The following is a 12,069-nucleotide window of genomic DNA, read 5'->3' as shown; positions in this document are numbered from 1 at the left end:
TCTTTGGACCGCCTTGATTGGAGTCCTAATGAATGGGATATATATCCTCCAGTTTAGGCATGGAGAATGGAGCGAATTGGGTATGCAGGGAAGTTAGACCGAACTATATCTGGTGACTAGGGAAAAATCGGGGTAAATATAGTAAATTACCATGTTTTTAATATCTCAGTTTGCCAATATTGTGTTATCCTGATACCTATTTTCATAATAATTTTGAAGTTGATAGATGTTGCATATGGCGAAAGACACCCTAAGGTAGCTAGGGACACATTTGGACCCCTGGAATCTCCAATGTATAATGTGAGTATTGTTATGACTAGAATTATTGATGAGCTTCATCACTATCAATATGTTTATACTAATTGAAATGCTATGTATGTGCTATGTAGGATGTTTCTGAGTTTCTTGTCGGTGGAACTAGAGGTAGGCGTAGACGTACGGACTTATTTGCTTTACGATGGGGTACGAAGCAAGTATATGAGGATACTACCACCCCCCTATCCAATGAAGAATCCACCAACGCTGTTGGTGTGTTGGAAAATTCAGCAACCAGTTGATTTATAATGAAACACTTTGGTTAACATGTAGAAGTATTTATGCACTTTTTATCATACAACTTAATATCGTACTTCCATTTCAATGTAACAATTAAGACCTGGTATTGTGAACTATGAAATCGTGGTGTGAGTTTTACAGAGCCTGTGTTTGAATGTCATGGCTTTATAGTGACCTTGCCATAGGTAATAGATCAAAGGGGAGCGAGATAGGGATCAATATATCTTGTTCAGCAAGAGTTGTGAGAGCACCATTTACGTAATGGTAAGTCTAATTTTTGGAACCGTGTTACATAGATATCAATCATGTCATCAAGACCCTTAAATATAAAAGAACTTGCTTTGTATGCATGTTTTTTTTTTTTTTTTTTTTTTTTTTTAACATGTCTTTGCTTCACTCTCTTTCTATTGACTAATCTTTATTTTACTTAATTTCTTACACAAAATTACACCTAATTTTCTATTTCTCAAATTCACTGGTACAATTGCCAAATCTTGTCTATAGATTTAATTGATAGAGTTTTTAAACTCAAGTTGCTCAAATTTTTGTGAAATTATATTTTGCTATATTTTTAAAGAGATAATTGGCCTTGAAAGAACTACTAGTATTGTAAATGAAATTGTGTAAAAATATGTAGCAGCGGGCAGTGCGTAAGTACCTAAGCTAAGAAATTTTGAACAACTTAATTACTTTTGGATGGTCTTTAAACCACCAACTACCTACAATAAATTCAGAGAGTTCATATCTAGCTTTACCATCAAGTAACCCACGCAGTACCTAACGCCGTAACTGGATATATGGAGCGACGTCAAAAAATCGGTTGTCCACAAAAATAGCAAGTATAGCTTTAAACGGAGAGAGTATTTAATTTATTCACTACCCCGTACAATATAACTCAATTTTCTTACAACTCTCGTTTGTAAATGAGTAGTTGAGTACATATAAAAAAAAAAAAAAAAAAAAAAAGAGGTCTACCTAGTTAATTCTCCAAATAAATTTTTTTTGTTTACCTAGGGATATGATAGTCTTTTCAAGTACTAGTGGAGGGGTATATGCGTTTTTTCATGTACTAGTTCAGGGGTACATGTGTAATTTCCTTATCAAACAGTAATTGAACATCTCACCAAAGTACTAAATAAATAACCACGTTTTTTTCAATCTATTTACAGATATGTCATCAAATTAACAAAAATTCGTTTATTTGATAGATAAACTTATATTTGCCGAAAAAATATTGAAAAAATAGAGGTAGTGTATGATCTATAAACCCCATTCGCCCATTTTCCCTGAACCATATTTAATTACACTATTGAATTAGGAGCCAATTATAACTTTAGGTCCGGATCAATTTCCTAGGGGCAAGGCAGGTAATAAAAATAAATAAATAAATAAAATGCAAGAAATAAATACCTCTCTGAAAAATAGTTGAAGCAAGTCAGAAACTAAATTGAAAGCTAGTAGCAGGCTAGCTGAGGCAATCTTTTGCTCTGACTTTGAGCAATAGAGGTGAAAGAGAAAGTCATCAAAATCTTTCCATTTTTGCAATCTATAGCTTGCTTTCAGGTACTTTTTTTGGTTCAATTTTTTTACATCTTACCATTTTTTTGCAAGATTGTATCTTTATTAGCTTACTTCTAAGCAACTTCTTTATTTGGGGTTTTTAATTTCAGCTTTTCTTTGATGGGGGTATCTTCTGTTTTCTTCATACTTGTATTTTTGTTTTTGATCTGACATTTTTCAGATTATTTACTTACTGTATGTATTATGTGTTGCAATGTTTGATAATCCTCCTTGATCCAATATTTTTTTTTGACGGGCCTTTTGCTGTCTGTTTCTAACTTTTCTTTTGAATTTGTTGTCATTTTTTTTTTACATCTTGTTTTGATTTTAATGGATGTCTTGTGCAATGGGCTTTGTACTCCCTCTAGGCCTCTATTTTAGTCCCTTGGTCTCAACTTGTTGTGGTCGTTTCTTATTTTGCACGGAAATTAAGAAAATAGATGAAGAGTGTAAACTTATATGTGAAGTACGTTGGGAATAGTCACAAAATGTACCACAATTTTGTTTTCTAGTGGAGTCATATAAGAATAAAAATGCACTTTGTTGGTTTGTGCAATTATTAAATATGGACACCAACTTTGAAGGGTATTTAAGAGATTTTAGTGTGAGGGAACGTAAAAAGTGGGGGTATAAAGTTAATTTTGCCCGAAATAAAAATTAATCTACTACTCTACGCATTCCAAATTGATGTTACATAACCATGAGACATGAGTTTGTTTCAAGAAAACAAATCACATCAAATTCTACCTCCAATATAAATAAAGTTTGATATGAATATTATTTGAGCAAAAGAAGTTAGATTCCTAATTGGGGCGGATCAGCTATAGACCTTAGGAAATGTGACATGTTTTCATTCTTAATCGGCCTAAATGACACATTTGGTGTGTATAGGGGAGTAAATTCTTAAACCTTCTAGTTTATTCTAGCCTAAGTAAAAATAATTGCCCTGCTTGATTAATATTGTTCTATGTTTAGCTCGCGATTAACTATATTATTGCTGAACAAATTTGAAGCCAGCTAGCTAGTTCATTACTTTCTGTTCATGTATAATCTTTATCTTTACATTGAAATTTTCAAACAATGGTTTTTTGATTGTTGATATAATGAGCCTTTAAGTTTGCTGTTACAGAAATGAGTGATGAATTAGAACCACTACAAAATAATGAGCAATTAGTAGCTGAACCAGAGTCTGATCATGGAGTTGAACTTGAACCTGACCATGAACCCAAAGTTGATCCTGTACCAGAACCTGAAGTTGAACCTGTGGCTACAGATTCCTGCGAGGATATTGATATCGAGCCACTTTCAGGAAAGCCTTACTTTCCTCTAGTCATTGTGAAATCACATATCGGCCTTGTTGCTTATAAATATCAAGTGGTATGCTTTCTTATTAACTTTTCATGGATCATCTGTTAAACTTGTAGGAACAGAAAGCTTTAATTTACACTCATATTATGTCATGAAACTTTGTGTCGAAATAACATGATACATATATTGTACACTACACCACACTACCACAGCACAACTCCTAGTACATAATACATATGACATATTATAGGTGCTTTAAAAGAATGACTAATGACTTTCAATTCATTGATGGTACCAGATATTACCTATAAAATTTTCTCAAACCCTTCCAAACAAAACAATCCCGGTCATCTTAACTCGTGGTGGAAACAGTTGGGAGACAGCTTATTTAGGTGACAAAACACCATCTAATAAAAGGTTCGACTCTAGGTGGAGAGCATTTGCTGAGGACAATAATCTAAAGATTGGAGATGTTTGTGTTTTCGAGCTCATGGAACAAAGTGATACTTTGCTCCAGTTCAAGGTTCAGGTCCTTCGAGGTGACTTTCCATCAATGTTACTAAACAAGGAAGATGGTACCATCAACAATCCCATAATTGTTGAATAAAATTAGTCATTCTTCTTTCTCTAGTATGATTAATTAGCTAGGTTGTTTAATTTATTAGTAAGTGGTCTTTTGCTAGCTTATTTACGAAATAGTTGTGCTATTTGACTTAGCTTGGTATGAGCGTATGACCTCTCCATTAATGTGGTTTTTGTATTAGCTGCTATAGTGCTATGTATTGTATACAAGTAGAATGGAGGTCCGCATAAACAAGCTGGTTATTGTTTGAATAAGGATCAATGGATGTCATCTGCTTTTATTAAGCCCGAAATAGTGAAAGCCACAAGGGGCAAAAAGGGCAAAATGATGTAGACGGTAATGATCTAGAATCTTGAGTCCAATTTTAACCAACTAAGCTATATCCATAATAAGCAAAGAATTCACTATGACTAAAATAAAGTCAGATGTCATATATTTTTCCCCTCTCTAAATCTCTATTTTAGAGAGGGAAAAAAATAAATTGAGAGAAATTAGGAAAAAAAAAATATGGTAAATCTTGTAAAAGAGAAAATAAATAAAGATTTTAAAGAAGGTTTTGAGTAGAACGGACTCACGTGAGTCCAGTTTATAATGTACACATTCATTCCCCACCCACTGCCACTGCCTTGTCCCCTGTCAGCGATCGACGACCCTCCCCCTCACATTCCTCCACAAACCCACTTCAATCCTCTCTCTCCTCCAATCTTCGCCCCAATTCTCAACCATGACCACTTTTTGCCGCCGTGGAAGAAGGACCCATCAAGAAATATAAACCCCTGAAAATCAATTCATTACAACTTCCACCTGCAGCTTTCATGGCCAACACAATATAAACACATAGATCATTGTTAACAAACAGCCCTAGAAACAACATAAGATTTTCATGGATTAACAGCTTAGATATTTCCAATCAGATACCATGACATGCTTAACACAAATGTATTTACATTAACATCTTTCAAATTTGTGATATTTTGGCTAATACCCGACCAATATTGTCTATTATCAAACAAAAAAAAGCTAATACCTGATCAATATAATCTATTATTAAACAAAATAAATCTAATACCTGACCATACTAACATATTATCAAACAAAAGAAATCTAATGTCTGACCAATATAATTTATTATAAAATAAAAGAAATCTAATATATACCTGACCAATATAACCTTTATCAAATAAAAGAAATCTAATATCTGACCATTATTATCTAATTTCTAACACTTGTAATCTAATATCTGACCATTATTATATAAAATCTGACAATTAAATTTTTATATTTTTTTTCCGGTTTGTATGATTGGACTCACGTGAGTCCGTTCTATACAATACTTTTCTTTTAATGTTAAATATTACCTTTTTTTTTTTGAAACAAAAAAATTGTAAATATTACTCACTATCAAATAAACAAGTATTTACTATGGTTTTTTTAAAAATAAAATTATTATGGTCCAAAAAAAATATTTAATAGGAAGCTATGAATTTTTTAATGTATGCCCATGGTATGCGTACAAAATAAAATAAAAAAACCCTTAATTTGAAGCCCAATAAAGACTAAAAAAGACTAAATAAGCTACAATAAGAAGGGAAATTGCAAAGTTATCTTAAATGTACTCTAACAACCAATTCTACTCCGTAATAAACACAAACTCCTACTACAACATAAATTAGAATATCATGAATATTTATATACATACATAAGTATATGACGAATATTGGGATCTCACATAATTCTAATCTTTAGACTTTTTTTCCTCTAGATTTATATTATCTAGTCTAGGAATGTAAAGAAATCCTTGAAATTTTACATAAAATTTTCAATTGCCTTTAACCCTTGAAATTTTAGATTTAGCTTTAGCCATGGCAAACGAGAGTGGTATAGAATTACTATTGGAAAATCTAACCGATGAGATGTTAATTGAAATCCTTATTCGACTACCATGGCAATCAACCCGTCGATTTATGTGCGTCTCTAAGCGTTGGATGTCATTGATATCGAATCCATACTTTGTGGACCGTTTTCGCCATCATAATAATAATGGTAAGGTTAATAATAACTTGCTTGTACTTGTTACAGGAACTAGGAAAGACATGTATGGTGAAAAATTCATCACTAAAATACAAAAAGTTTTTCCTAGTTCGAAATCTACTCTTAAAGACTTGATTCCAATTTCATTCGATTTCTTACGCAAGAAAGTCGGGGTATTTAATTTGTTAAATGTGTCGAAAGACTTGTATTTAATCCATGACACGAAACTTAATCTTTTGGTATGTAATCCCTCGACAAAGCAGTTATCATTGGAACTTCCTCGTCGATGGAAATTTGATGAAATAGCTTCTTTTATTGGCATCCTTTGTAGCGAGGATGATCCAGCGATATACAAAGTGGTTATTGGTCGATTTGATGATGTCGAAAACATTCAAATCAAATTCGATATCTTCTCATCTGATAGTGGCTGTTGGAGTACCTTTGTGGTTCCGGTCCCCTCAAACTATAATCGAGTAACTTTTACTCGTAAAAATCAACCTGCTGTGATATGTAACGGAAAGTTGCATTGGGCTTACAGCACGCTTAGTGTAGTTGTATACGATCCTTTCGACAAGCCTGACCAATGCGACTTCATCAAATTTCCAGAGGAATTTGATGATGAGGATGATTTTATACTCTTCTGTGACAACTTTCGCCTAAGCAATGTACAAGGGTGCATACGAATATACAATAAACGCGTTTATGATAGAGATTCAATTGCAATACTTACCTTTTGGGATTATAATAATCATGCTTGGAACGTAAAAAAGTTCAATCTTAGTAGTGTTGATCTTGGTAGTATGGCCGCCGTTTCCTCTTGTTATAGGAAATATAGTATGAAAGTTAAAGGTTTTGATCCTTTCAACGGAGATATTGTCTATGCACACGCTTTAACATCGGGCCAATTTCTTGCAATAGACATGAAAGCTTTAACAGCACATACTATCGTCGATTTAAGTTTAAGTAGTCCATTTCCTTTGATCATGAACTTATTTCCTTATTCCCAACTCCCATGGCCAACTCCGATTTAGGTTAGCCCGGCCTTCACTTTTAAGGAGTTTTTGATTAATTGTTTTAATGTATGCCTATATTATAGGTTCATTTGTTTCCATTTGATCTGAATTGTTTCCACTTGAATAAAGAATAATGTAGTATTCATTTTATTAATTTCTAGACATATTCATCCATTTGCTGTTTGATTAATTCCAAGCTTATACTAGAATATCCATATTATATTATGTTTCATTATTATTCTCTCTATCTCTATATGATATGATGTTCTTACTATGATTTATGAACAACATTTAGAGACAGAAAGAACAACTTTAATTACCACTCACTAGCTTAATTAATTACGATCTCCCCTTGTCTTATTTTCTTGTCTCATTCTATGATCCTCTTGTATCTTTCAATTCCCCAAATTCATTATTGCCAATTGCATCAAAAGATTGACTTGAACATTTTCCAATTCTAGATGTCATATTATAGACTTATAGGTTGTAATTGATCCACTACTTTTGCATTAATGTGTCAAGTATTAATGCATTTTCTTACGTTACATGATATAAATACTCCATTCCTTACTTCATGCATCTTGTACATTCCTCAGTGTGACCAATCATAACTCGAAACCTATGCAAAAAAGTACTTTGTAGCTCTACTAGAAGCTTAATTAGCTTGCACTTGGGGTTGCAACTTGCAATCTCTCTCACTCTCCTCTATAAAAGGGTTACTAGTAGGCAAAACAAACACGAGTACATAAAAATAGTGCATTTTATCTCAAACATATACTACATACAAGCTAATAAGCTATTAGCTGTCTTGAGCGGCGAGGCATATTAGGGGCCGGGTTCCAGAGATTGGCTCCTCGGCCAAGTGAGGTATCTAAGGCGGCCAAGGCAGCACATTCGTGAGACGTGACTCATTCCACCTTGATCTTGGAGAACCTAGCTATGTCGTATGTTTCCATCTATCTATATAAGTCAAGTTTACAACTTTACACCATATATAATTTAAATACGGAAATTTTAATTAACTAGTTAGTCTTATAGTTTATGTTTATCATAATATTGTACGGATTGTTATTGTGTTTTAGAGAAATGAAACCAAGAGTGTATACTTGTGAGGATATTGAAATCGAACCGAAGACAGGAGCACCATTCTTCCATATCAAGCTTACTAAGACGCAGGTTTCTCCTCAATATCAATTGGTATGTTTTTTCTTTCATCTCTTTCATTATAAGAATAGATGGATAAAAAATATGATACATTTTATTATGTCATTGATAAGTTTCTTTGATTACATCTATATTAGACAATACCGGCTGAAGGTGCTCGAATCCTTCCTAACATCGAAGTCCCAGTGATCCTCACTCGTGGCACTGAGAGTTGGGAGATGAACTACATCGGTAATAATATAGTACATAAAAGGTTGGATGGTAGATGGAAACAATTTGCTGTTGACAACAAACTTAAGGAAGGAGATGTTTGTACTTTCGAGCTCATGTCGAAAGATCCAATGAGGTTAAAGGTTCAAGTCCTTCGAGGTGACTTTCCAGCTGCTCTACTCAATAACGATGAAGAAGAAGAAAAACAAGTCAAAGAAGAAGAAGAAGACAAAGGAGAAACAAGCTATAATCCTATAGTTGTTGAGTAAGAAAACTATTATAGGTTCAACCAGTATTAATTTATAAGGTTTAATTTTAGATATAGTTTGTAGAATAATTTCAATGTTTTTAGGGAGCCCTGAAGTATGTATTTCGAATTGTTGAGTCCTAAAATAAGGCAATGTTCTTAATAGGCTAGTTGATTATTAATACTAGTAACATAATTATTAGCTAAAGTAATTATATTGTGCTGATATTAATAATATACTGATGATTATCTCGAATTAACGAATCATTGTTAGTATGCAATTATAATATACTGCCATTCTCCAAGTTTTAATAACAGAGCATGCAGTTTCTGGATGTGGCTAAATTAGATGATAAGAGCTCGAGTACTTAATCAGGAAGCATATGCAATTAGATCTCTATCACCTTCGAGACTGATCACAATTTTCTGGAAAAATCATCCTTCAAATGATCTTTGTAACACCAAAGTTATAATTATCTACGAACTTTTGTGAGTATATATAACTAACACTTGGGTAACAAATTTGGCAGCTACAGCCTGCAGACATCAGCAACTACCGGCTAACAGAATAAAAATTAGTAATGAAAATTAGCTTCACACCATGACACCAATCAAGTCACTGAGTCAATATCTGAAACAAAGGGTGGTAATGGAGGGTAAGAACAAGATACCAACCATGGTATGACAACTTGTACGACGATTCATTGAGTTCCAATGATAACAACAGATACAGCCGAAGTTCTACAACCATCTCAACTGAAAAGGTGCTGCAGACTCGCAGTCTCAATAGATACAAGTCATCTCTACATTAATCTAAGTTGCAACGATAGACATATTAACAGGTCTGATATCAGCTAAAAAAGCTTCTTAATTAATTAAGTAGAGGGACAACTAGATAAGCTAAGGAATTAAGCTGGACAAGGTTTCTACTCATTAGTGGAATGGAAGCAGCGTACTTCTGATATAATGCCGCAACATATGCAGTTCTTTCACCACACTAATCAACAAGTGCACAGTTAATCCTCCAAATGAGCAGCAGATCCCATATAGGAAGCCTGGCCAAGATACAAAGACAAAAACAAAGTAAATATTTAGTTCGAATTATATATATATATGTAATGACCAATGAAGAAAATAAGTCAACAAGATGTTGAAAGAGGGTAAGATTAGGCCTTTGCTTAATGCCAGTTACTGGATGCATAATTCATAATACATAAAGAGAAACGCTGTAAACAAAATTGTAAGTACTAAACACATAAGAAATAGTTCTTCCCCATATTTGCCACCATCCATATATATAATACATGACTTGCAAAACTTCATCACAAAAAGATTAATCAGATATGGTTCAACATTTGGTGAGACAACCAACAATCTACTCTTCCCCTCCCCCTGTTCCTAAATCAAGCCGGACAAAAAGGTTTTCAATACAAATTTAATTTAATGATTTACAGAAGATAAGCAGATTGCTCAAAGCCAATATATAATCATTCCCTTTGGGATCAGATGAGTCTAGAAAAGTCCATACCTTCTCATCAAGCAAGATCTTGATTTCAGCATGTTGCTCCTTCATTGCTTTGTTATGTGGCTCCAACTTCAAGGCATAATCAATATCCTCCATAGATCCTTCAAGATTACCAAGTTCTTTCCTAGCAATTGCTCTGCGTGCATACACTTTAAAATACTCGCTGTGCAATTTCAAGGACTCAGTACAGTCATCCTCGGCCTCCCGGAATCTGCAAACCTTGAGGTATGCCAATGCTCTGTTTGCATAAGCGAATGCAGTAGGTGACAGTGCAATGCTTCTGGAATAGCAATTTATAGCTTCATCAAATTTCTTGTTCTTGAAGAGTGCATTGCCCTCCTCTTTCGCATAGGCAGCATCTGCAAAAAGCCACCAAGGTTTTCAAATCATAAGGATATCAGTAAGATAACTAGGCAAGATAAGGAGGGAAGGTCGAGTAGAGGAAAGCAAATCTTATAATGACATAACATTTGTGAAATACCTAGGTCTGGCAAAACAAGAATTCATACAAACCACAATCGCTTCACATAGGGTTGTCATTAAGTGCACAATATGCTTCCCCGGGATTAAAAAAATAAAAAGTTCATGTAAACTAACAAGAGCATTCTGAATATGCCACTCCCAAAATCTATCCTCGGATAGGGAACTAAAGAAAACACAACACAGAAATAGATAATCAACAGAATATGTTCATGAGGCAAGAAAATAGCTACAAGATAACCAACAAAGAATCAGCACTAAGAGAAGCACAAAACAAAGGGGCAAAAGTTTCTTTGTGCCAATTCCTGATAGGGTTGCTCAATCACTGAAGCAAAGTAGCAATTGCACATAAAAGAGAGGAGTTCCCATTCAACTTTCTAAGACAAACTTAGATATTATCAATCATAAATTTCCTCTTAAGAAAAAGATTGGAGGTTTTGAGTCGCGATTAAAGAGAATAATGCAGAATTTTGATTTATGAAACTACAACTTCAAGGTAAACAAAAGGTCAAAGAAGGAACTTAGGTACTGCAGAAGATCCAGTAAGACAAGCTAAGTCTTGGTGGGATTAAGCGATTACTAATTGAAAAATATAAAAGTAAGTCGCAAGGAGGGAAGTGGAACAATATCAGAGATGGCTTAGCTTCACATTTGACAGGAGAAGATACAAAATGCGCAAGTAAGACAGAACAAATGATAATTCCTAGAAATTGCTCTGGAAGAAACACAAGGTGCACAAGTTCAACAAAACAAATAACCATTATTTTAAAAACACTTGAGCTGAGGTAATGATAAAGCAAGCCTAGAAGCATAGTGTTCAACCATATATTAATATATAACAATGATGTCATCACAACACCTAAATTCAAGCTCATATAGTGCATCGTGGTGCTATACCATCAGTTGCAACTTGCAATTCAAAAACATCCGGCCCAAGACTAGTCACTTTGTATAGAAAGCTCCCACACAATACCACTTGAATACTAATTACTAAGTACTTATTGTAATGGATTACTCAAAGCACAGCATCGAATATTCGAATGCAACATATAGTTGACAAGTTTAATGTAGACTCTAACTAACCTCAAAAATGGATAGACCATATGGCACGTATAATACAGAGATATCAATATATCATCACACTATTCTATAAACTGGCTAGAGGACTAGAGCATTAGCGAGCACTTGAGTTAGGGTAATGACAGGGCAAGCCTAGAAGCATAGTGTCCAGCCATATTATAACACATCAATGTCATCACAAGACCTAAATTCTGCCCAAGACTAGTTATTTGTAAGAAAGCTCCCACACAACACCAACTGAATACAAGGTACTTATCGCAATGAATTACTTCAAGCACAACATTGAATGCAACATAAAGTTTGTGATAAGAGA

At 34.0% G+C, this 12,069-nt stretch overlaps 2 protein-coding genes across 2 annotated transcripts; both read left to right on the top strand.

Annotated features, from left to right (window-relative positions):
* Positions 1-5,868: 5,868 nt before the first annotated feature.
* Positions 5,869-7,068, top strand: LOC145575697 (F-box protein At5g03970-like). The gene has a single exon (XM_081633520.1). The coding sequence runs from the start codon at positions 5,869-5,871 to the stop codon at positions 7,066-7,068; it is 1,200 nt and encodes a 399-aa protein (XP_081489646.1).
* Positions 7,069-8,136: 1,068 nt separating this feature from the next.
* Positions 8,137-8,693, top strand: LOC145575696 (B3 domain-containing protein Os04g0386900-like). Its single transcript, XM_081633519.1, has 2 exons — positions 8,137-8,247; positions 8,352-8,693. The coding sequence occupies exons 1-2, from the start codon at positions 8,137-8,139 to the stop codon at positions 8,691-8,693; spliced, it is 453 nt and encodes a 150-aa protein (XP_081489645.1).
* The last annotated feature ends 3,376 nt before the right edge of the window (positions 8,694-12,069 follow it).

Source organism: Chenopodium album, chromosome 13, assembly GCF_948465745.1.
Source record: "Chenopodium album chromosome 13, dcCheAlbu1.1, whole genome shotgun sequence".
NCBI lineage: Eukaryota > Viridiplantae > Streptophyta > Magnoliopsida > Caryophyllales > Amaranthaceae > Chenopodium > Chenopodium album.
The sequence above is the reverse complement of the archived record's forward strand: the minus strand, read 5'-3'. Positions and strand labels throughout refer to the sequence as shown.

Bases quoted from the DNA above. Each gene is read 5' to 3' on its own strand.
- LOC145575697 (XM_081633520.1), top strand. From the start codon at position 5,869: ATGGCAAACGAGAGTGGTATAGAATTACTATTGGAAAATCTAACCGAT.
- LOC145575696 (XM_081633519.1), top strand. From the start codon at position 8,137: ATGAAACCAAGAGTGTATACTTGTGAGGATATTGAAATCGAACCGAAG. The intron at 8,248-8,351 runs GTATGTTTTTTC...CATCTATATTAG, and splicing joins TTTCTCCTCAATATCAATTG to ACAATACCGGCTGAAGGTGC.